This window comes from Cavenderia fasciculata (assembly GCF_000203815.1).
Source record: "Cavenderia fasciculata unplaced genomic scaffold Scf_EU5ZYIE01EUG8B-5, whole genome shotgun sequence".
Taxonomy (NCBI): Eukaryota; Evosea; class Eumycetozoa; order Acytosteliales; family Cavenderiaceae; genus Cavenderia; species Cavenderia fasciculata.
The window spans coordinates 889,841-915,540 of NW_004457642.1; the positions used below are offsets into that span (position 1 = coordinate 889,841).

Genomic DNA, 25,700 nt, shown 5'->3' on the forward strand with positions numbered 1-25,700 from the left:
AGCAAAACACACAAATTGAAGAGATAATAATAACCAGATTGCAAACAAAATCTATATATTTCCAAAAAATCAAATGTACTACTTCTAAGAAAATAAAACTTTTGTTCCTGAGATCTTTAGTTTTTTTTTTTGGCGCCTTGCCTTTCGTCCATTTACTTTTACCCATCAATATATATCAGCAGAAAGATACATACATACATACATATAGAAATATATTTCAGCTTAAAATGAATGCAAAACAAGCTCTATTGGATTCTCTCATAAAAGATCCTTCAAACTCACAACGAGATAGCAAATATCTTGATACTCCTTATTCTGCTCCTTATCAAAATAACAACAACAACAACGATGATGATAAACAACAACAGCAACAAAACAATAACAATACTAGTGGTAATAATAATATAATATTAAAAAGAAAGAATACAACTTCTTCTCAAACAACAACAACAACAACAACAACGACAACAAACCCATCACATGATGAAGATGACAATGATGATCTTAATAATAGACCATTAAAGAGACAAACACCATCATCATTTAACAATAATAATAATAATAACAACAAGACTACTAATAATAATAACAACACAACTAATAATAGTAATAATAATAATAATAATAATAATGATGATGAATTTGATTTTAGTTTTGAAGATGATCTAGAACAACAAAGAAACATGTTATTAAATGAAGAGTTGGAAGATGAACAACTCAGTCATATTTGGCAATGGAAATCAGATGCAAATAATTGGGTCAATTATGATATCGATTTCTGTAAGAGATTGGAAAGACACTATGCAAGAAGCAAGGAAAATTTCAAGGTAGACAAGGAAAGATTCATAGACTTGAAGCATAGTCTTCAAAGAAGATATGATGACCCTCAAAAAATTAGAAATGTTCAAAGGGTTAAAGCATCATCATCTTCTTTTTCCTCCTCTTCTACATCTTCCTCGACAAACAAAAATACTATTAATAATAGTAATAGAAATAATAATGGTACTATCAAAAACAACAACAACAACGTATATCCTACCACCAACACAAACACCAATTCAAATACGAATCGTAATTTTAATCCATCAAAATCAAGTCCACCATCATCTTCATCTTCATCTTCATCTTCAACATCATCTGCTGCTGTGGCTCCTGCTACTAGTATAAAGAAACAACCAACAGAAACCTATGATAGAAATATTCCAGGTGAATGGTATTGGCAAGGTCCAGATGGATGGGAACGTTATGATTCAGAGATTTCTACTAGATTGGAAAAGGCTTACACAAAAGAAAAGAAACGTTCCGAAGTCGATGAAGACAGATACGTCGAGTTTGAAGGTCGTGTGCAAAGAAGATATGACGATCAACAAAAGATTAGAAGTATCAAAAGATTTGCCAAAGATGATCATGATAATATTGACACAACTACTTTATCGACGAAACCACAGACCTCTACAATGACAGCAACACCAACACCACCACCACCATCATCATCATCCAACAATTACAATATTCAATCATCACCTGTAAAAACAAACAATACAGTCTCACAAAGTACACCAAAAAGTAGTAACAGTAGCTTCAATAGCAACAACTACAACACAATTAGCGATAAATCCAACAAAAATAATAATAATAATAATAATAATAACAACAATGCCAATAATAATAATGACCAAGATGTAAAATGGAAATGGTTGGGGGATAATGGTTATATGGACTACTCTGCCTCTGAAAGCGAATTGATAGAAAGTGCATTCAATAACAAACAACCAACAGTTGAAATTGCAGTTGGACCAGCCTGTACAAAAGTTATAATAGATTTTAAATCCTATCTACAAAGAAGAGTTGACAATCCAGAAAGAAAAAGACAAATCAAGGTAAGCAAGCTCCTTTTTAATTTTTATTTCACCTACTATCACCAATCAATGATTGTGTTAACACAATGAATAATTATTTATGATTTATAGAGATTCTTTACACAGGCAACGTTTAATACCACCAACCAACCTTTAAAGCCAACCAAATCAATTGCCGCAAAGATTGTTAAAGAACCTGTTTTCCTTGATCTAAACAACGAAGATGATTATGAAGAAGAAATGAAGCATCAACAACAACAACAAGATGATCTTGACGATGATATTGCCTTTAATGATCCAGTATGTATTTATTTATTATTATCATCACGATATTGTGTTTATACTAAATCATATCATCATTTTTATAGGACTATAGAAAGAAAAAGAGACAATTATACGCTTGTGGAAACTCTTATTTATCAGAAGAAAATATTCTAACTTGGTATGATTTCGTAGAGGAAAAGAGAGAAAAGTTTAGAAACCAAGCCAATCTATTTTACCCTCCAAATGCCAACTTGAGCAAAAAGATATCACTCTTTGGTGGTGACATTACGACACTCGAGATTGATGGTATTCTCAATGCTGCCAAACAATCACTTTTAGGTGGAGGTGGTATCGATGGAGCTATTCACAAAGCAGCAGGACCATCACTATACAGACAATGCAAGACATTGGGAGGGTGTGCCATTGGTCAATCAAAAATTACCAAAGCCTTTAGATTACCCGCCGATTATATTGTATGTATATAAAAATATATATACACCATCCATTAAAAAAAAAGGTTATTAACCTTCTTGATTGTTATCCTTTCTTATTAGATTCACACTGTTGGTCCGATTGATGGGAATGGGGACAAGCTAAGATCATGTTATCAAACAACATTGGATACAATAGTGAAACATAATATTCGTACCTTTGCTTTTTGTTGTGTTGCCACTGGTATCTATGGATTCCCAAACAAAGAAGCAGCTTCCATTGTGTTGGACACCATTCGAAGTTGGTTAGAAACCAATCATTCCAAAGTTGATAGACTCATCTTTTGTGTCTTTACAAACGAAGATTATGTCATCTATGGAAAACTATTACAGCTTTACTTTCCTGTTCATCCAATTGGACAATAATAATAATAATTATAATAGTATTGTAATCGTCTCTTTGTCGTCATAACTTTAAATAAAACCAAACTAGTTTCAATACACACAAAGGTGTCCATTTTTTAAAAGTAGATCTATATTGATTAAAGGTTGATTGCTTTGTTGTTGTTGTTGTTGTTGTTATTACAATCTAGAATGCAATCTATTTCTTTTCTTCTTCTAAAATCTCCTTTTGCTTTTCAATGTTGTACAAATAGTTTGGTGGTGTGTAAGCTGCATCGGTACCAGTTGGATTTTGGAAATGTTCTCTCTTGTATGTTGGTGTGAATGACATCATCTATAGATAGGTAGATATATATAAAGGTGTAATGTAGAACAACAAGTTTCGTCTAGTGTAAGTAATCTCTAGTGTCGTTTTTCTTTCTTTCTTTCTTTGTTGTTGTCGATATTTCAATCTATTACGTACATCTTGAGTATTACCATGCTTATCAGAGATATGATGCAACCATGAATGCCATTCAGGTGGAACTAAAGAAGCATCAACATTTTTTGGGTTACCATATTCTACCCATCTGTGTCTTCCTGTATATTTTGATAATAGTAGGAGGAGGGAGGGAGGTAGGGAGGGAGGGAGGGAGGGAGGGAGGGAGGGAGGGAGGGAGGGAGGGAGGGAGGAGGAGGAGGTAGTGGAGATATTAGAATAAAAGATGATGATTTTGATAATGCATTCATATTATAATATGATCTTACCGTGTGGCTCAGCCTTATTTTCATAGTATCTGTTACCAAAAGAATCTTGACCGACAATGGTACCATATTTGATTTCACCAGTGTAGTATAATGTCTTTAGAGATTCTTTTAATCCTCTTTGTACTATACCTCTGCAATATCTAATTAGTTCTGTCATCTTGTTGTTGTTGTTGATAGTTTACTCTATAAAAATTCAATACTTTTGCAAATGCGCGAAAGATCATAGTCAAATAAAAAAAAAAAATAAAAAAAATTAATTTAATGAATCAAGTCCCTAAAAGGTTAATAGGTTTGGTAGTTGGTTGATTGATTGATTGGCTCATCATAGATGTTGTAGCTAGAGCTGATTCATCTCAGAAATATACAATGGTAATAATCAAATTTAATAGTCATCTCTCTCTCTTAGTTTGACATGATCATTTACTTTGTTATCAACTCTCTCAGAATTACTTACTCTGACTTGTATTATTATTAAATTTAGATTCGATTCAACGCCATCAATACATATACGGATGATAACCATAATGGTGACAATGTTGATGCAACTCGCAACTATAGTTTCTCTGAAACAGAATCAACTAGCAAGAAAGCAACAACACGACAAGCAGCAGCAAACAACAACAACAACAACAACGATAATCAATTGTCAAGCAACCATGGTTGGGATAATAGTAGTGGTGTCAGTAGTGGTGGTGAAGATAGTTTCAGTGAAAGTGATGATGAATATTCAAGATTAACAGTAGAGGCTCAAGAAGCAATCATATTTAAAACCTATGATAAAGCATTAAGAAGACAACAATCAAATAACCATTTAGAATCGCAACAACTTTTTAATGATATTTTAAATGCTTCACTCATCAAAGAGATTGTATGTAATAATATTTTTTAAATAGTTCACCTCTCAATTATTATTATTATTATTATTGAATTTCATATTAATGCTTTTTCATTTTAAAAGACACCAGATAACAGTAGTAATGCCTCAAAATCATTATTTCTTATTAAATATTTATCATTAAAGAATTTGGCAACCATCTATGAATTGATGGATGACAAGGAGAGAGCACTCACCTATTTTGCACAGGCAGTTGATTATGACAATAGAGATCTAACATTGTGGCATAATATCGGTAAATTGTCTTGTGATCTTGGTAAATGGTCGTTGGCTAGAATCGCATTTGAGCGTGCACTTTCCATATCTCCCATTCATTGGATTTCACTCGAAAGATTGACTGAAATGCTTTATTGCATTGGTGATTTTGATAGTTGTCGTATAATGGTCGATAGATGTTTGGAGATTGATCATACATCAAAAAGAATACAATGTATAAATGCACTTTTACTTCGCGAGGATCCAAAAAAAGTGGACAATCTTGGAGAGATTTTAAAATTATTTGTTGAAAATGATCAGGAATCTAAAAATTATATTCAAAATCTTATAAAGGCACACGAAAAGATACAGAATGGACTGGGATCCAACACATTAAATATATCATCACCAACATTATTGCAAGAACCAACCAAATATACACTTGCAAATCTTTCATGGGATTCCTTATCAACCTTATTGTCGACAATCTATAATCAAGCAAAATCTCCAACTTTATCATCATCATCATCATCGTCACCATCATCTCCACTCCGATTATATTCACCAATAGAAATTAAATCAATGGGAGATTTTTCACCAAAGAAAGCAGTTTCTTACACAATCAACACCCCAATTGATTCTCCATCCTCTTCTTCCCCCTCCTCCTCTTCCTCCTCTTCATCTTCACCTTTTTCTAGTTCTGATAAAACGCAAATCAGTCCACCAACTACTACTACTACTACTACTACTACTACTACTACTACTATTGTTGTTGCAGATGAAAAGAAACAATCCCCCGAAAATCTGGTTCAAACAGAAGCCATTGCCCCCACAACCACAGAACCAGCAACAACAACAACAAATGGGGCAGATAATTCACCAACTTCTTCCTCCTCCCCTTCCACTACAACAAACACTTTAAATTCAAGTTCAGGAAGTATTCCCATTGTAGCAACAGTTGCAACGGCACCAACCACCACATCATCGATAAAAACCAGAAGATCTCTCAACGCCAATGTAAGAACTCCTACCGCTGCTACACCGCAAAAAGAAGATGCCAACAAACCACTAGAGACTGATGAGTTTATTGAAAAATTATTCACAATCAAAAAGCCAATCTCAATGAGTGCCTTGACAGATTTATATGTATTGGCTGATCAAGAGATGAGTGGCGGTGACAGAGGAAGCAATTCACCAAATGTGGCGGGTTCATCAAAGGAAATGGATGAAAAAAGTAAAGTGACAACTTTAGATCTTCAAGAAATGGAAAAAGAAAGAGTGCACAATTTTATTAAAAGGATCAACCAAAAGGAAAAAAAGGGCACAGTATTTGATTGGATGATTGACTTTTTAGAGTATACTTGCACTCACCAATCCTATCAATACCCTCAGAACCTTTTAACAAAGTTGAGCACAATCTATACCGTTGTTTCTAAAGTCTCTCCTCATTTTTATAGGGTATGATTGATCTAGATTTATATTCCTCTATATAGTAACTAACCAATTTCTATATAGTTTATATTATTTTTTGCAGAAAATTCATTAGATTCAATATTGTATACACCAAAACCGCTCACAACACAAAACCCATATAGAAATCAACATGAATTATCAAATTTTATTCAACAACTGAATTGCAATCAAACGATTATTGATCAAGATATTGTATTGGCAATCAGATATAGATGGTTATTGGCTAGATATTACAAATATATGGGTGATATTGAATTGGCCACTCACTATTTTGGCGCTTGTGAAGAACATTGTCAAGAGTGGTCAGTAAAATCCTCCAGTAACAAATCACCCATTATCGTTCTCTATAATTGCAAGGGTGATAGATACATTTCAACTGCGATTGTAAAAGAGAAAATAACGAGTCTTCAAGACCAACAAGAAAAAAACAAAGCAGGACATTACTTTAACATTGGAGATTATAATGAATCGATCAACATTCTAGAACCACTTTTCCCAGATACATTTTGTTTAATTGATCCTTTATCATTATCAATCTCCTCTTTAATCTCCTCCCCCAATAATACAAACAATAATAATAATAACAACTCTCAAATATCATTGATTAGTTTTGAATTCAAAAATAATAATATCGATATTCAAACCAAATCAAAACTTAATATGGTTGATACACTCTTAAAGTCATACATGTACCAGAAAAATATCAAGGGAGTATTAAAAATGGCAATCATTCTTTTAAAAGAGTTGGCTCTGGTTGTAAATAGCCTGGACACTATCAATAGTCACCTTTCAACTTTGGAAACTGTTTTCACAAATCAACCTCTTATTTCCCACATATCTTTTGGACCATTATCAGAAACCAATCAAACTTTATTGTCCATTCTTACAAGAATGGTTTATAAATTTTATAAAAAAATGGTAAGATGAGAAAAAAGAAAGTTTACAATTGGTTAATATTAAAAATATACTATTTTTTTAGATGTCGTATGAATGGTTTAAAATATTCACCTCGATTTTTAATATTGACCCATCTAAAATCATTTCGATGCCAAACAAGATTATATTTTATACATTGTATCACGCTGACATTGGTAAAAAGAAATCATGTCACCAAAATCAAATATTCTTACTAGACTATGTAAATCTTTTACTTGGATTCATTAGCAATAGTGATCAGGATGAAGAAATCGATCCACTTTTAGAATTCAATGAATCAAAAATCGATATGATCGCTTTCAAGATAATGAAGGAATTGTGTCAATGTTATAAATGTCTTTATAACATTAAATTAACTGTAAGTAATATAATATATTAATAGGCCAACTACTACTACTACTACTAGATTTTATTAACAAAGCATTTATTCTTTTTAAAAGAGTCAAGTAGATGAACATGGCAAAAGAGATTCATATTTACCATTAAAGTTAAATGTTTTTATGCAATTTTATGTAATCATTAAACTTTTGACAGAGGAACAGGAAGAAACTAGTGTACCATTAAATCCAATCATGGTAAATTCGATAGACCGAATTGGAACACTATCAAGCAAAAAGGAATTCAAAGATATAATAGAATTGATTTATTTTAAATTCCCAACTCCTCCCATCAGAGGTAAATATTTTTAAAAATATAAAGATAGGATTTGATCATTCATTTAAACTAATCAAATTTAATTACATTTAGCAACAAAATATAAAACAATAATAGATGATTATATTGATGGAACAACCAACGAAATCATCGAGTTGATGGATGTAGAGTCACCACCAAGATTAAATTATCACATGATTTTCGATGATAATTTGGATGATTCATCAATTGACCATCCATTCTTTGATGACATTTACACTGATATTTATTATTTGTACGCAGAAACGTTGTCAGTCACAAAGGATACAAGGTCTGCTCGATATCAACTTTATATATACGATCTCTATTGCAATCCAAATCGTTTAAATACATGGGACCTTCTCTCTAAAATAATACAAGAAGATCTAACACACATCACAAATGAACAAGGTCTAAATGCTCTAGAAAATATTCAAGTTTCCAATACAATTATAGAACTTTATAGAGTATGTAAACAAAAACATCATCCATCAATGAATTATTAATTCATTTTTTTTTTTTTTTAATTAGAAATTAAGATTAATCTATAGACAGATGATAAAAATCGATCCAACTGAAGAGATTTATAATTTATTGGCGTTATCAATGTATGAAGAGCACTATTTTATTTCACCATCCAGAATGGATTGTAAGGAATTAACAGAGAGACTGTACAATGAATCATACGAGTACTTTGAAGAGACATTAAAGCATGCTACAAATGATCATTGGAATTTTATCTATTACCAATCAAAGATATTATTTAAATTACAAAAACCATTGGAAGAGTGTTTTGATCATCTCTGGAAATCCATCCAAATGTGTCCTCCCCCTCAACCCAAAAAGAAACCTCCTGTGGACCCTCTTTATAGATTACACACGAACCGACTTAAACTTCTCCTCCCTTTAACAAAACCTGTTGATGAACAGCTTATCACTTTGTTGGAGAAATATAATTTTTCTCCAAAATCAAAGACAAAATCAAATCAACTAACAGATGACGAACAACCCAACAATGAATCGACAACAACAACAACAACAGTAGAGGATGATGTTACCAACATTGATGCTACCAACAACGACGAAACATTGGCAGCTACAGAACAAAGATCACCAGAATCTTTAGAAAAGAGAAGAGAAAATTTAATCGAAAATTCATATGCAGCTCTTTGTCATTGTAAATCTTTGCTTTCTTATCATCATCAATCTTTTTATAGAGTATGAATAATAACAAAAACAAAAAATGAATCAATTCTTATTAATAATTTTTATTTAGATTACATGGGTAATTAGATATTCAACCTATAGAGAAGATTATTTAAAAGAATCTCTCAATGAATTTATTAAATTGTTTAAACCACGAATTTCAAGATTATCAAAAGCTGGTGTATGGAGTCTTTGGAATGATGGATATATTGGAGATGGTAAATTGGATAGATATTTTAGAAAATACTATAGATTTTACCTTCAATTGTTGGAAGAGAACAATGATTACACCAACTTGGATCTTTTGTATGCAAAGATAAAAGTTGAACCCAGATTCAAACACGAAGCTTCATTGTGCTTTGAAGCATGTTGCAAAACAATTCGTCACCAATTGGAAAATAGTCACTCTGAATTGGCAACCACAAAAAGCAAACTGCACCAAGTTCAACAAAACCACGATCATCTCCGAAAACAACTGCAACACCAGCAACAACAAATTCAAAATTATCACTCACATCACCAAGTCATCCAAACTTTACCAACTAGTGAGACAGCAGCTTCAGTAATAGATGATCAACCTGGACAAATTCCAACAATCGACCAAGGTCTGTTGACAGGCATTACGCAGGCTGAAAAAGAAGAACACCACACCAAGGAATTGCACGACAAATTATTGCAACAACAAAACAAAATACTTCAGGCCTTGTGGGATTTGTATAATGATGCAAATACACTTTATGTTCATCTTAGAGATCAAGTAAACAATATTTTAGTAGATTGTTATCGCGTTGCCTATCCATCCTCGTCTAGCCACAACTTTAATGAAATTTTAGAATACTTTGATAAGAAATTTTCAAATCCATCTTCTCAAAAAGATAAAAGAAAAAAGCCCACCACCACCACCACCACCACAACAATAGTACAACAACCTTCTCAATCACAATCATCAACACAACCAGCAGTAGGACCTACATTAATAGATTCATCTGATGATTCTAAATCACCAACACAAAAAGATCTAAAAAAGAAGAGAACCAGTTTTTAAATAAAAAGGTGCCCTTTAATATATTATATATATATATATTTACAAAAATGAACGATTTATTATTTAATGTTAAAAAGAAAACCATTTTGGAGATTTTAAGCCATTTTGTTGTTGTTGTTGTTGTACATTTAAAGTCAGAGGTGTATCAACCAATACACCAAGTGCAGCACCACTATCATAGGGGTATTGAATAAAGATGCATTTTCTAGGATCAAAATTATTTTTTGTGTTTAAAACAGAGGAGAGTGATAGTGGATCCAATGAAGTTTCGCCAATCATGCCCTCTAATCTTCTTGTCAAATCCTCCATATTTACAGAATCCAAATTAGCACCAATAAATATTGGATTTCTTCTAAATGGACGAAGAAGATAGCAACAATACCAAAGCATTGCTAGTGATACCGGTTCTGATATACACAATGTTAGCCAATATAAATTCCAAACCATGATTACCCTCATACTATTAACGACTAGAATAGCACCCAAATATACTACAACTGCTGTTCTTAGTTTATGCATTAATTTTTTCTTTTGTTCTAATCTATGAGCAATTGAATTATTTGTATACCTAATAATAAATAAAAAAAATAAGTAACATTGAAAAGAGAAAACAAGTGTTTTGTTTTTTTACATATTATTTACCTTGACAAAACAAGATGAGAACCTATTAATCGTAAATTTTTTGTTATATTTGTAAAGATTTTGGGCATCATAAAGAGGTAAAGTATCATAAGTGAAAGAAAATACTATAAAGGAAGAAAGAAAGAAAAATGGTTGGTGAGTGATTTGAACGATGCGTTAGATTTACAATTTTTTTTGTTTTTTGTTTTCTTCTTTCTACCTACATAAACATCATTATAAAAACTAAAAAACAATAATACTGCCAACAGCAGAGAAAGAATCGAAAGAATAGTCCTAACTTCAATGGGAGGGAAGTAATTTCTTGTAATTCTCCATCCCTTTGAAATCAAAAGAAGCATTCCAAAAAAAAATGTCTCTTCTAGTGAAAAAAATATATTGATAAGATACTTGGCTGTCATATTCCATTTTCCAGAATTGTTTGCACTCTGGTAAAATATTAATGTTAGGAATAATAATACCAACTTTAACACCAATACAAATACTAATAGTAGTAAAATAATTAAAATGATTAGAATGATGATGGAGACTAGGTTTTCTACGTTTAACTAAAGTTTATACATACCAAGAATATAATGAATTTCATTTATAAATCTTCTATTTTTCGTGATAATATAATTGTAGGCGATAAAAAAGACACCTGCAATAATGGTAAAGTACAGATATGCCTGTGGAAGTTGAAGATAACCAACTGGAAGATAACCACCAGGATTCTTTAGTGAATAGTCGAGTGATAGTTTGTAATTTGTATTTTGACCGTCTTGTGCTCCACAATTGAGTAGAATGAGACGATACATATCGGTAGTGTTGACAATGATCGATAGTGGTTGTTCATTGAACACTGGTATTGACCTAACTATACATTCACCTTCATCTGGATTTGAACATAGTTTACTTTCAATCTTTCCACCACTCGATGATGTTCCAATCAAACTCTTGAAATCTCTATCCTGACACATCCAAAACGTTAGGTTGCCATGATTGATTTCAGATGGAACCGTGCTTAAAAGGTGAACAGAACCACCATCACCAAATCCAAATGATTCAATCATATAGTATTGTCCATCCAATGTTATATCTCTATTTGATTTCATAGCTTCTATTGGTTTTCCACCAAATGCTATTATCATTATCATTAAAACTATAAAATAGGTCACATGATGATAATGTCGACCATTGTTGTTGTTGTTGTTGATTGCTTTATATATCATTTTAAATAAAATGACTTACTAATTGGGGTGATGTAGTAGAGGAAGAAGTAGGTTGGGAAAATGAATAAAAAAAAATGTGATGATTTGTATTATTACTACTATGGTGTTGTTTGTTATATATGTGTGATTTCTATAAAGAAAATTACTTCATCTTTCTTCTCTCTCTCTCTCTCTCTCTCTCTCTAATACAATTCTCTTGTTGAAAGTTTGAGTTGTGTAGAAATGATAATGATAATAATAATAATAGAATAGATATCTTTTTTTTTAATTAAAATGTACATTGAGCAATGGGGGGGTGGACCATCGAAACAGAACGATCTGTTTTTTTTTTTTATTTTATTTTATTTTTTATTCTTTTTTTGGTATGAGAGAAATTAAACGAAGTGCATAAAGAGTTGTATTTAATACTGTAGCAGTAGTAGTATTAGTAGATTGTAGTCATCACAACCAATTTAAAAAAAGTAAGATAATAAATATAATAAAACATAAATATTATCCTGTACTTACAAAATAATCTATGAATACTACTACTACTACTACACAGATATATATAGATAATGGATCAAATTAATAAAGGATGGTTTAGTGAGATTAGTGAATTCTGGCCTGGTAATTCATTCTCTCTACAAGTTGAACAAGTGTTACACCATGAAAAGACACAATATCAAGATATCCTAGTATTCAAATCAAAGACCTTTGGAAATGTTCTTGTATTGGATGGTGTCATTCAAGCAACTGAACGTGACGAGTTTGCCTATCAAGAGATGATTGCTCATCCAGCATTATTTGCTCATCCCAATCCAAAAAAGGTATTGGTTGTTGGTGGTGGTGATGGTGGTGTCTTACGAGAGGTTGTCAAACATGATTGTGTCGAAAGTGTCACACTCTGTGAAATTGACAAGGGTGTCATTGATGCCTCTAGAAAGTACCTACCCAATATGGCCGTCGGTTTCGATCACCCAAAGGTTACACTATTTATTGGTGACGGTCTCGAATTTATGCGTCAAAGAAAGGGTGAGTTTGATGTCATCATCACCGATTCATCCGATCCAATTGGGCCAGCTCAAGGACTCTTTGAAAGAGCCTACTATGAACTATTAAAGGAAGCTCTTGCAGAGGGTGGTATTCTTTGTTCACAGGCTGAAAGTCTTTGGTTACATTTGGACACTGTCAAAGGATTGACTACCTTTTGTAAGGAACTTTTCCCAGTGGTTGAATACGCCTACACCTCTATTCCATCGTATCCAGGTGGTTCAATCGGTCTATTGATTTGTAGCAAGAGCAACACCTCTTGTAAATCACCAATTAGACAAGTATCAAGTGAAATACTCGAAAAGATGCAATATTACAATGAACAAGTTCACAAGGCTTCTTTTGTTTTACCACAATTTGCTTCTAAACAATTAAATCTCTAGAGACCTATAAATAATGAGTATAAATTATACTCTTCTTCTTCCTTCTTCTTCTTTTTTTAAATAAACAATTTATTCATTGGTAATTTAATACCAACTATAGGCGAAATGATCGATATCCAACTTGATAAATATTTATCATTATTATTATCAATAATAATATTATTATTATTATTATTATTATTATCAATATCAATATGTAAAACCTCTTTCATTAGATTTGCAGTTTCACATGGATGCAATTGGTAAAATGGAATACCAAGAACAGGATGTTCTACTTGTGTGATTAATGGTATTGATTGATATAAATTGGCATCATCTGATTTACCTCTATGTGTTCCTTGTAATATAGGCAATATTTCATCCCACAAAGTCATCAATGAACCATCTAGAGAGAGAGAGAGAGAGAGAGAGAGATGAGGATTATAACAAAAAAAATAAATAATAATAAATTAGCAACCATCAACATCAGCACCATGCTCGGGTGATATCGATCATTGAATACTCAACCATTTCTATAGACATTGATATATAATACAGGAACTCTATATGATTGACTATATAGTATGTGATATTCGGCATGGTATGTGGTTGATAGTTGTTGTTGTTGTTGTTGTTTGTTGTTGGTATTTGATGATAGTGATTGTAAATCATTTTCTTGCTGGTGTACCCAATCTTCCAACTCTACATCTTTTGGTGCTTTTTGTTGTTGTTTTGGTGTCATGGTATGTGTAACGGTGATGATCTTTTTTAATAGCAAATAGCTCAGATTTGGAGCTATATTTGAATTGTTGATTAATTGCCAATTATCATCTGATGTTGTTGTTGTTGTTGTTGTTGCTTCTTCTTTTACATCTTGTGAATCAATACATTTAGCAATAAAGTCTTTGCATTGACTTACAAATTCTTCATAGCCGATGTTCATGTTTAAATTTTAACAAAAGAGTAATGAAAAATTTTGGTGTGTCTTGATTGATTCGGAATGGTCAATAAAAGCGTTTATTAATTTAATCGAATAATTTAATCGATTTAATTATTATTACTACTACAGGGTAATTCTCAAATGATGAATTACTCTAATATTGGAGTTTATACATCATCAGTTAAAAGCAATAATAGTCCTAAAACAAACAACAACTATAATCATTTATATCGTAGTAGTAGTAGCATAGAATCATCCCCTAGTAATAACAACAACAACAACAACAACAACAACAACAACAACAACAACAACAACAACAACAACAACAACAACAACAACAACGATTCAATCGTTGACAATAACAACAATAATTTAGGTTCACCAAAGTCATGGTCCACTAAATCAATATCATTGAAACCCTATAACTCTCCATTTAAAGGCGATCGCATTGGATCAAACACTCACTCTTCATCTTCTTCTTCCTCCTCTTACCAATTTGAAGATGCATCTCCCTCTAAAGGTTTGGCTCATGATCGTGATTCATTGACTTATCCTCCCCATCTATCATCATCACCATCATCATCTCTATCACCATCGCCATCTTCGTCGTCATTGAACAAAAATAATAATGAAATCAACATTAATAATCAAGACAAAGAAAACTTGGTGGTGAATATGAGAAACACTAGTTCATATTCTCCTCCTCTATCAGCTTCCTTTTCATCTTGTTTGTCCTCATCCTCCTCTTCAGCTCAAAAGAAACCAACATCTTCTTCCTCTCACTCATCTTTGGCATCTGGTTCAATAAATGCAAATATCTATCTCGATGATGATGATGATGATGATGACTATGATGAAACTTTGGATTCAAGTGATACTTCTTTTTACATGGCAACAAAACAATTAACCAACACATTGAGTCTTTGTGACTTGGATGTATACTTTTCATCATCATCATCAGAAGAGGAAGAAGAAAAAGACAATTATGACAATGGAAATGAAAATGAAATTGAAAAGATTGATAGAAACCAAAATCATAGAGAATCGATACAAGATCTAAACTCATTTGATATTGACATGCTAGTCAACAAAAACAATTCTGATAAAGCTAAAAACTTGACTGTAAATTAATCATCCCCAAATCAAATCAAATACTATCGATATTAATATTTTCAATATTTAATATTTAGCAAAAATTGAATTCATTAAAACAAAAATACCATGAAAAGGAAAAGAGAACCAAAGATAGATCAGAAGAGTTGAGATTAAAAAACATAAGGAAACAACGCGAAAAGAATAATAAAATAATAACCGAGCTCACAAACAAGGAACAATCACAAAGAAATTCAATCAAGAATGAAATCATGTCGACACAAAATAGCAGACTAAATGACTCGATTAAAAACGATACACAAAATACCATTAAAAACTATAATCAAGTAATGGAGGATAAAAGTAGAAAAATACAAGAGGAAATGGAAAAAATGAAAAGAAAAGAGGATCAGAAAAGAATGGAAGAAGAAAAGAAAAAGGAAGAGGAAAGAAAGAAAAGAGAAAATGAGGAAAAGGCAATCTTGGAAAAGGAAAGATTAGAAAAGGAAAGATTGGAAAAGGAAAGATTGGAAAAAGAAAGATTAGAAAAGGAAAGATTAGAAACTATCGAAAAAGAAAGACTGGAAAAAGAAAAATTGGAAAAAGAAAGATTGGAAAAAGTAAGATTAGAAAAGGAAAGATTGGAAAAAGAAAGATTGGAAAAGGAAAGAGTAGAAAAGGAAACACAGGAAAAGGAAAGATTGGAAAAGCAAAGATTTGAATTGAATTCCAAACCAGAAACAGAATATGATGTTGCAATAGCTGCTTGGCAAGAATATAAAGATGGAAAATTATTTTTTGATACTGTTTCGAAACTTGAATCCAATATTCCTCTAGCCACACAAAAGGATTTATTAAAAAATATCAACAAAATAATTAATCAAATATCATCAAATAGAGAATCAATTATATCAAAGGTATTTATAATATTAATATGCATCAACACTGTGTGATTGCTATTTTGGTTCTCTCAACCACTTACACTATTATTATTATTTTTTTTAAAAAGTCAACAGAATTGAAAAATATATTAGATTCAATAAGAGGAGAAAATACATTCTATCGTATGACAATGAATACGATATGTACAAAGATTATGCAACAAGTTGAAGTACAGATCAGCGCCAATCCTTCTTTGGCCACTCCATATGCTATGGTAATAGTCAACATTGCTAAAAGCAATCCCGATATTTTACAATTTATTTCATGCCACCTCCAACACCATTGTATATACATGACACCGATGCATGCAAAGAAAAATATAGGCGATTCCAATGATAAGTATTTTGCTCGAATGGGATACAAGATGACTCAAGACGGGGTGGTAGCAGAAAAAGAAGAAGATTTCTATCTTCGTATGACGGGTTACATTGCCCTTTACGCGTCAATTGTCTCACACTCTGCATCAGATTCACAACTCTCTGACGAAATTAAATGGTATCTACTAGAAAGTGCATGGAAATGGATATCTAGGTTCTGTAACCTCAAAGCTAAAAGAATAACATCTTTTATGTTGTTGTCATTCTTGCAAACAGCAGGACATGTCATGCTGGCCATCTACAAGAACCAATTCACTAAAATATTAAATCTCATCTCTACGAAAGAGTTTCTTGATGCTCTGCCAAATGAACCAGGTGTCCGATCATCAAATGCAAGACTAATACAATTTCTAGAAAACTATCATTCTAACAAAACAATTCAACCACTTGAAGGATCAATTATTAATTAATAATTAAAAAAAAATAAAAACCCAAAAAAAAAAAAAAAAAAAAGAAACGAAAAAAAGTATAACTGATGTGCAGTAAAATCTAAATATATATATAAAAGCCGTTAAAAAAAGAAAAATCAGATACTTATTCTTTCAACACCACCCACCACAAATATAAAGAGATAAAAATAGAGTACTATCGAATAACGCTGTCGCGTGGTTTCAAAAAATAACGGATCTGAAAGTCGAGTTGTTTTGAAAATTGCACTTCGTTGCTTTCAGAGAATATGAAGTATAGGTGACTCTTTATGGTGAAGTGATAAATGGAAAGTGTATTATTTTTTTTCTATAATTATCTAATTATAAAAAAGATTTGAAGCTTTGCTATGATGAATCTTCTATCATGATGATGATGGTGGTGATGGTGGAGATTCTCTCCCTTTAATGAACACTGTGTTCTATGCAAAAAAAAATCTCTACCCCCAATTGTTCACTCGGCTCAGTTTCCCCACCGCCACCACCACAGCCACCACAACAAGTGAGAAATTTGATTCAATGAATCCACACCTCTTGTGGGGAAGTAGCAGGTGCAAGCGATCGATAGAGAGAGCGTGAAAGAGGAAACTAAACTTTTATCAATGGTCACTCACCACTTGTGTCGAACCGTGAAGACAAACACCGCTGTTGTCAATTAAAATTTTTTTTTTAATTTAATTTTTTTTATTAATCTGTTTCTCTCTTTACTCTAGGGTATTCTAAAGCAGTTGTTGTTCCATTGATTTAAACACACAGGTCTTTTAAATATTGCAATTGTATATATTTTTATAAAATAATAATAATAAATAATAATAAGAACCCAAACCAACAATTATCAAAGTTATCTAATCCAAGAGGAAACCCTCAACACAGTCACACACACACACATTAAAAAAGAGACAAAAAGAGTAATGTCTTTCAATAGCAACAGTACTAGCAATAATAATAATAATAATAATAATAATAACTTTTTTGAAACATCAGCGTCAATACACGACACCACTGACCAACAACTAAACACACAACAACAGCAGCAACAAGATGGCAGTGAGGGAGCTCAACACCATCCACTCAACCTACCACATGACAATGAACAACATGCAGGCATGACTGAAATCGAATTAAAAGATTTCACTAATCTTCGTTCATCTAGTGGCAGCGTTGGCAGCAGTGCCGGCGGTGGAGGAGGTAGCAGTGGTCAATTGTCAAAGTCATCTTCAATGGTACAAATCAAAGACCAATTGGATGAACAAGATACTCAAATACCCCTTTACTACTCAATGACCAAGGAGAAGCAAAGAAAGAAAATTTTAAAGTTGCGTTCAAAGTTAAAGAACAAATTCAAAAACAAGGATGGTACAACAACAACAACATCAACAGCCATTTCACCACAATCACCAAAAGGTTTTACTCCCAATAACAACAAAAAGAAAAAGAAGCAAGGGGACGAACCAGTTGAAGTTTCTGTAAGTAATTACCATGTGTCTCTTATCTCCAAGCAAATACTAATAGTATATTACTTTTTTTTTTTTTATTTTTTTCAAAAAGAACGATCATATGATTCCATTAGAAGAACTATCAACCAAGTTTTCAACCAATCTTAATCTAGATGATCTCAAGTACAGTATGGTATGTATTACTCTTTTCATTCATTTTAATTGCAATACTACGAGTCATTCTTTTTTGGATACCGAAAAGCTTGCAAAGATCTTGAAAAAATCAAAAACTAATTAATTAATTTTCGATTTTTTTTTTTTTTTCTTCTCGACATAGGGTATTACATCCAAAGATGCTGAAGAAAGACTTGAACGTGATGGACCTAATGCTTTGACACCAAAGAAGCCTGTTCCAAAATGGGTCAAATTCTTGCTTCAATTCCTCAGCTTGTTCCCTCTTATGTTGGAAATTGGTGGTATCCTATCGTTTGTTGCCTATGGAGTCGATAAAGAAAGTGGTAGTGACAATGTATGTGTTATATATATAAAAAAAAAAAAAAAAAGAACCTACTTTACTTAAAAGATATTAATATTTTTATTTATCTATAGCTCTATCTTGGTATTATTTTATGGGCAGTAGTATTGTTTACTACGATCTTTACCTTTTTACAAGAATCCAAATCGGCTCATGTTATGGATGGATTTAAAAAACTTGCACCAACATCGACCAAAGTAGTAAGAGATTCTCATTTGATTGAGATCAACTCTGAAAAGCTTGTAGTTGGTGATGTCATTCACATTAGAGCTGGTGACCGTATTCCAGCTGATATTCGAATTATTTATTCTCATCATTTAAAAGTATATTTCAATCATCACTCTTCTTTAAACCTAATTCCTTCTTCTTCTGCTGCTCTTGTTACTCCTTTAACAATCATTCATCATCATCATTATTATTATTATCATCATTATTATCACCATCATTATAACAATAATATCATGACCATCATCACTTTTTTTACCATTGTCTTTATAGACAATAGTATTATTAATAAACATTCAAAATTTGAATCATCTCTTGTTACATTATTAAATAATGTTATAGATGATAAACTTACCTTTCCTCCATCTTCATACTTTAAAAAAAGACAGCAACCAACATCAGATCAATCCAGCAGATTCACAGAATTACCATCCCTCCCCACCTCCATGGGTGAACAAAACAATATCTAATTCTCATCCATTTATTCTCTACATTTTGTATATATATATATATATATATATATAGGTTGACAATGCATCATTGACTGGAGAGTCTGAACCACAAAGTAGAACTGCCGAATGTACAGATGAAAATGCATTTGAAACATCAAACTTGGCATTTTATGGTACTATGGCTGTAGATGGTGATTGTGTAGGTGTAGTCATTGCAACTGGTAACCAAACTACCATTGGAAAGATTGCTAGATTGGCTACTCACACCAAACCATTACCTACCCCATTAAAAACTGTAAGATATCAACCAAATAATTTAATAATGCATTAAAGAGATCCTAACACTTTTTTTTTTTTTTTTTTTTAGGAAATTGAACAATTTATTAGAATCATTACAATTGTTTCCATTTCACTTGGTTTAATTTTATTGGTTGTTGGTTTTGCCACCAAGGTCAAATGGATTCTAGTTATCATTTATTGTATTTCTGTTGTTGTCGCACAAGTCCCAGAAGGTCTCTTACCAACCATTACCGTTCTTTTGACTCTGACCGCCACTAGAATGTCCAAAAAGAATGTACTCGTCAAGAACTTGTTGGCTGTTGAGACTTTTGGTTCAACCAGCACGATCGCTTCCGATAAAACTGGTACCTTGACACAAAACATCATGACAGTTGTCCACTTATGGTACGACGGTGCCGTATACAGTTGTGATGCAATCTCTCCAAACAATTACATGAACAAAGAGTCAAAGACCTTTAAGGAATTGTTCAAGATTGCTGCACTCTGTAGTAGAACTGTATTTGATAGATCCGATCCAAACTGGGATAGCACTCCAATTCAACAAAGAAATACCATTGGTGATGCTTCAGAAAGCGCCTTGCTCAAGTTTTGTGAACAAGTAGAAAATGTCGAAGGTTATCGTAGACACTATCCAAAGATTTTCGAAATTCCATTCAACTCTGTCAACAAATGGCAACTCAGTGTCCACATTGACGAATCTAATGGAAATATTTTCCTCCTCATCAAGGGTGCTCCAGAAAGAATCGTTAAAATGTGCACAACCATCATGAGCGATGGTGAATCCATTCCAATTAGCGATGGTCACATGGAGAATTTCCAACAATCCTATGAATTATTGGCTGGTAAAGGTGAAAGAGTAAGTAAAAAAAAAAAAAAACAAAAAAAAACAAAAAAAAAAAAAGATAGACATTTTAACAAGTAGAACCTATTTTTTAACTTTATTTATTTATTTTAGGCTTTAGGAATGGCAATGATTAACCTTGATCCAAAGGTATTCCATAAAGATTATGTATTTGATGTTGATGAAAAGAATTTCCCAACAGAAGGATTTACTTTTGTTGGCTTGACAACTTTAATGGATCCACCAAGACCAAGTGTACCAGGAGCAATTGAAGATTGTAAAAAGGCTGGAGTTAGAGTCATGATGGTCACTGGTGATCATCCTTTAACTGCTCAAAGTATTGCCAGACAAATTGGTATCATCCAAGGAGAAACTCTCAATGACGTTGCCAAAAACGAAGGTATCGATGTTTTAGATGTGGACTTTTCAAAGGCTGGAGGTATAGTCATACCTGGTTCAAGATTGGACGATCTCACCGACGAACATTGGAACAAGATTTTGGCATTAAAACAAATTGTCTTTGCCCGTACTTCTCCTGAACAAAAGGTTTGTAAAAACTTGATAACTCAAAAAAAAGTCAAAGCTTTATTTTTTTTTGAACCTTTTTCTAACATTATTAAATTATTATCATTTTATTTATTTAGTTAATCATTGTATCAGAATGCCAAAAGAGAGGAGAAATTGTAGCAGTAACAGGAGATGGTGTAAACGATTCACCAGCATTGAAAAAGGCAGACTTGGGTTGCGCTATGGGTATCACAGGTAGTGAAGTAGCCAAAGAAGCAGCGGCCATTGTTTTGCTCGACGATAACTTTTCATCAATTGTCAGTGGTATCGAAGAGGGTAGAATGATTTTTGATAAACTAAAAAAATCCATCACCTACACTCTCAGTTCCAACGTTCCAGAACTCACTCCATTCCTTTGCTTTTTCCTTCTCAAACTTCCAGCCGCCTTGTCAGGTATCTTAATTTTGTGTATCGATTTGGGCACAGATCTCGTTCCAGTCATTTCCTACTCGTACGAATATCCCGAAACAGATTTAATGAACAGAAAACCTAGAAACATCAAGACAGACAAATTGGTTTCCTTCAAGTTGGCTATTTTCTCATACGTTTGGTTAGGCTTTGTACAATGCGCTGCTGGTTTCTTTAACTTTTTCATGATGTTTAGAACACATGGAATCAGCGCCAGCGACTTGTTTTACACCAGCTCTGACTATTTCATGGATGGTGCCGCCGATTTTATGGGTTATACTGCCGGTCAACAAATGTCAATGCTCAAGGAAGCTCAATCTGCCTATTTCATTGCCGTCATTATTACAAGAATGGGTGCAGCTCTGAGTTGCAAAACCAGAACACTCAGTCTTTTCCAACATGGTTTCAAAAACATGGTATTCAACTGTGGTTTAATCAGTATGCTTGGTGTTGGACTCATCATTGTCCACGTTCCAGGTATTCAAGATTTCTTTGGTGCCACAGCCGTCAGCTACAAATTCTGGCTCTACCCAATTCCATTTGCTGTATTCCTTGTCATTGTAAATGAAATTAGATTGTATATTGTAAGAAGAGATCCAACAGGTTTGGTTGCTAGATATACATATTGGTAGAAATTTTCTGTATCACAAAAAAAAAAAAAAAAAAAAAGAAAAAAATAATAAAAGTATTTATACAAAAAAAAAAAAAACAAAATCCTATAAAATTATATAATATATTATATTTTTCTGTTCTAGAAATAGTTTTATTAAAAGTGTGCTAGATAACGTTTTACTTTTTCTTTCATACTCTTGACAGCAACATTTTTGATATTGTACTTGTCATCTGATTTTTGTAGATAAATTCTACTACCGTTTTGTATTTTAACCACGCCACCACAAAGAGAGGATTGTTCTGTTACCAAAATAAATTGTTTACTCTTTCCTTTTGCATCGATACCACTAGTAGTGGGCAATGATGAAAGTCTTTTGAAATTAAATTTAAATCCAAGACCACCTTTAAAATTGATTGTCAAAAGATTGACGTTGGTGTGTTGAATGATGTCGTCTATGCGAATCATATTCATGTTACCATACATATATCGATCACTCTGCAAGTTAATAGTTGATACTGTGCCTACATCAACCCATTTAAAATTGTTACCAATGAATTGAACGATTCCATCCTCTAAAACGCCAGTGTGGATCATTCCTGCATCTCTTAAAGTTGTTACTTGAAACGATAAATGCTTCAACGACATTAATGATGGTGGTGGTTGTTCAAAAATGTCAACGATATTGGGGCCAACAAAAAGTGAACCAAGACTTTTAGCAATGCTTGTTGGAAAGGAAAATGATTTATCAACTACCTGAAGCGTGAGTTTTTCCAACATGTTTGAAAACTCTATACCATTTGGAGCCATTTCAAATTGTTGGTTATAGATGGCCAAGTCGGTAATAGAGTTTGGTAATATTCCCTTGATACTATCAAATCTACATGAAAAAAGCAATACCTTTTGTACACCTTCAGGAATGCATTGATCATCTGTTAATCGACAGTGACAGAGTGTCAACACTTTGACAGACGGTGGTATTATATTGTGGGTGATCCTAAAGTTTGATAAACTTTTTAATTTTAACTTTGATAGATGAGGAGGAAAACAATTCTTTTCAAATCTATTCAAATTCCCACGAACTTTTAGCTTTTCCAATGACATGGGAATGGAAAATAATTGTGATTCCAATGCACTACCACCATTGGTGGATGGTAATATTAATGTTGGTACTGGTAATATAGTTTGTTGTTCAAATGTTGTTGATTGGTTATTATTATTTTGATTATTATTTTGATTATTTTGATTATTATTATTATTATTATTTTCATTATATTGATTATTATTGGTGTTTAGTGGTGGGAAATTTATTGTATTTTGACAAATAAATTTGAGAGATTTTAGGTACTGTGGCAATTGAGAGTTTAGGAAACAACCACAATAGTTTATCCTAATTGAAAGGTTAACCAACTGATCTAGATGAAGTAAACTACCACCCAAAGGCCCATTATCCATAAATGTAGAAATACACAGAGAGGTAAGAGATTGTGGCAATAGGTGAGTGTCTATAAAATGACTCGTATGGAATTGAAGACGTGTGAGGGTAGATGGAAAGAGCGACTGTACACCAGATAAACTAATCATAACGCCTGCTAGATCCAAGTGCCTTAGGTTCGTGTTGTATACCTGCAATTCTGTTATAATTGCTGCTCCTAGATCGTGTCGTGGCGTTTGATGTGAGAGCCCCAAGTTTGCTTGCATGTTGACCACATTCTTTGAGTCTGCTACTCGAAGCGATTCCATTTGAATGGGCAATGGTTTCAATGAGAGGATGGTCTGTGGAAGAGTCACTGAAATACTCTTTAGTGTTTGTGGAAGTCCAAAGTTTGCAAGATTAGAATTGACTATAAACTTGTAGTCACCCTCTATCGAAAGGTTTATTAGAGATAATGGTAGTATCTCTGGGTGAATAATGATTGGATGTTGTCTAAAGGTGCTAATAAAGCAAATAGATGTACAGTTTTGATAGAGTCTCAAACTGGTTGGTATCGTTTTAATAGGCGAAGAATTGGTAAAATGTATGATTAAATCTTTAATATCTTCATAATTGTTATAGAAACTATTATTATTGTTATTATTATTATTATTATTATTTGTTGTTCGGGGAGAATGGTTTCGAGGCGAATTGCGTGGAGAATTATTTGCATTATTATTATTATTGCAAGTGTTTTCACAGAATCTGAGGTAAAGTTGGTTGATCGATGATTGGTATATTGCTTTTAAAGAATTTAGGTAAAATGATGTTGTTGGAGGACAAGTCGTTGAGGTATTGGTCGATGATGATGATGATAATGATGATAATGAGGAGGACGAGGAAGAAGAAGAAGAAGAAGGAGGAGGAGGGATAACAAGAGCAGATAAAGCAGTAAGTGTTGCCCATGCTGGAGGTTGAGTTGGAGGTCCAACTGGAGATAAAGGAGGTGATGGTGATGTATTGAATTTTGTTCGATAATTTGCATTTCCTCTTGGTGATGATGTTGGTGAACGAGGTGGAGGTGGAGTCATAAAGTCATTGTTAAAGTATTGTAGTTGTTTAAATCTAATCCTATTGTTGTAGGATGGTTGTGTAAACTTTAGAAATCTCTTACTCGTAAACAATAAAAGACTGATCAAATCAATATCTTGCTCTATAAACTTTATGATATTCAATAGCATCAAGTCTGGTAATGCTGCCAAATAACAACTACCATTAATATAATTGTTATAATTGTTATTATTAATTATAATTATAGTACTACTATTATTATTGTTATTATTATTATTATTGTTGTTGTTTATTGTTGTTATCATGTGACCAGCATTGTTGTTATTATTATTATTATTATTATGATTAATACTGAGTTTCTTTATCATTATTATTATTATTATGTTATTATGTATCTTTTTATCTTTATAATTCTATAATCTTGTTGTTATGATTGCATTGGATAACACCAACTTGACTCTCTCTCTTGTTGATTGATCAATGGGCTGCTTTGTTGTTGGGGATCGATATCAACCACCAAACAAAACCGTGAAGCCTATTGCTCATCAGCGGTTTTTTGCATAGAAAATGTAATCCATTTTTGGGAGGTATTAAATGTATAATGAAAAAATAATTAAATTCATTTTTGGATTTTGAGTATCGTATGTATGAACAAGTTTTTGTGGTTGTGCTTATTATATTATATTTAAATAAATA

General features: G+C 32.5%; 10 protein-coding genes across 10 annotated transcripts; 5 read left to right on the forward strand and 5 right to left on the reverse strand.

Annotated features, from left to right (window-relative positions):
- Positions 1–227: 227 nt before the first annotated feature.
- On the forward strand, positions 228–2,980 carry DFA_09777 (uncharacterized protein; the record flags this gene model as incomplete). The annotated part of the gene is made up of 4 exons (XM_004352378.1): positions 228–1,880; positions 1,971–2,159; positions 2,228–2,596; positions 2,678–2,980. The coding sequence occupies 4 exons, from the start codon at positions 228–230 to the stop codon at positions 2,978–2,980; spliced, it is 2,514 nt and encodes an 837-aa protein (XP_004352430.1).
- A 175-nt stretch (positions 2,981–3,155) lies between these two features.
- Positions 3,156–3,860, reverse strand: ndufa12 (NADH dehydrogenase ubiquinone 1 alpha subcomplex subunit 12; the record flags this gene model as incomplete). Its single annotated transcript, XM_004352379.1, has 3 exons — positions 3,156–3,290; positions 3,420–3,535; positions 3,704–3,860. The coding sequence occupies 3 exons, from the start codon at positions 3,858–3,860 to the stop codon at positions 3,156–3,158; spliced, it is 408 nt and encodes a 135-aa protein (XP_004352431.1).
- A 104-nt stretch (positions 3,861–3,964) lies between these two features.
- On the forward strand, positions 3,965–10,125 carry DFA_09779 (uncharacterized protein; the record flags this gene model as incomplete). Its single annotated transcript, XM_004352380.1, has 11 exons — positions 3,965–3,992; positions 4,032–4,072; positions 4,185–4,571; positions 4,662–6,251; positions 6,309–7,022; positions 7,246–7,560; positions 7,643–7,877; positions 7,950–8,341; positions 8,406–8,482; positions 8,516–9,092; positions 9,151–10,125. 11 exons carry the CDS (start codon positions 3,965–3,967, stop codon positions 10,123–10,125), a joined length of 5,331 nt encoding a protein of 1,776 aa, XP_004352432.1.
- A 69-nt stretch (positions 10,126–10,194) lies between these two features.
- On the reverse strand, positions 10,195–11,975 carry DFA_09780 (uncharacterized protein; the record flags this gene model as incomplete). Its single annotated transcript, XM_004352381.1, has 6 exons — positions 10,195–10,693; positions 10,757–10,871; positions 10,967–10,989; positions 11,155–11,192; positions 11,230–11,248; positions 11,326–11,975. 6 exons carry the CDS (start codon positions 11,973–11,975, stop codon positions 10,195–10,197), a joined length of 1,344 nt encoding a protein of 447 aa, XP_004352433.1.
- A 557-nt stretch (positions 11,976–12,532) lies between these two features.
- On the forward strand, positions 12,533–13,390 carry spsA (spermidine synthase; the record flags this gene model as incomplete). The annotated part of the gene is made up of 1 exon (XM_004352382.1): positions 12,533–13,390. The coding sequence occupies one exon, from the start codon at positions 12,533–12,535 to the stop codon at positions 13,388–13,390; it is 858 nt and encodes a 285-aa protein (XP_004352434.1).
- Positions 13,391–13,446: 56 nt separating this feature from the next.
- atg10 (autophagy protein 10) lies at positions 13,447–13,764 on the reverse strand (the record flags this gene model as incomplete). The annotated part of the gene is made up of 1 exon (XM_004352383.1): positions 13,447–13,764. The coding sequence occupies one exon, from the start codon at positions 13,762–13,764 to the stop codon at positions 13,447–13,449; it is 318 nt and encodes a 105-aa protein (XP_004352435.1).
- Positions 13,765–13,892: 128 nt separating this feature from the next.
- On the reverse strand, positions 13,893–14,312 carry DFA_09783 (uncharacterized protein; the record flags this gene model as incomplete). The annotated part of the gene is made up of 1 exon (XM_004352384.1): positions 13,893–14,312. The coding sequence occupies one exon, from the start codon at positions 14,310–14,312 to the stop codon at positions 13,893–13,895; it is 420 nt and encodes a 139-aa protein (XP_004352436.1).
- Positions 14,313–14,453: 141 nt separating this feature from the next.
- On the forward strand, positions 14,454–17,130 carry dotA (uncharacterized protein; the record flags this gene model as incomplete). Its single annotated transcript, XM_004352385.1, has 3 exons — positions 14,454–15,431; positions 15,500–16,318; positions 16,411–17,130. 3 exons carry the CDS (start codon positions 14,454–14,456, stop codon positions 17,128–17,130), a joined length of 2,517 nt encoding a protein of 838 aa, XP_004352437.1.
- A 926-nt stretch (positions 17,131–18,056) lies between these two features.
- Positions 18,057–22,541, forward strand: DFA_09785 (P-type ATPase; the record flags this gene model as incomplete). Its single annotated transcript, XM_004352386.1, has 8 exons — positions 18,057–18,611; positions 18,694–18,774; positions 18,919–19,110; positions 19,191–19,439; positions 19,867–20,088; positions 20,161–20,949; positions 21,049–21,480; positions 21,579–22,541. The coding sequence occupies 8 exons, from the start codon at positions 18,057–18,059 to the stop codon at positions 22,539–22,541; spliced, it is 3,483 nt and encodes a 1,160-aa protein (XP_004352438.1).
- A 134-nt stretch (positions 22,542–22,675) lies between these two features.
- Positions 22,676–25,372, reverse strand: DFA_09786 (uncharacterized protein; the record flags this gene model as incomplete). The annotated part of the gene is made up of 1 exon (XM_004352389.1): positions 22,676–25,372. The coding sequence occupies one exon, from the start codon at positions 25,370–25,372 to the stop codon at positions 22,676–22,678; it is 2,697 nt and encodes an 898-aa protein (XP_004352440.1).
- Positions 25,373–25,700: the final 328 nt, after the last annotated feature.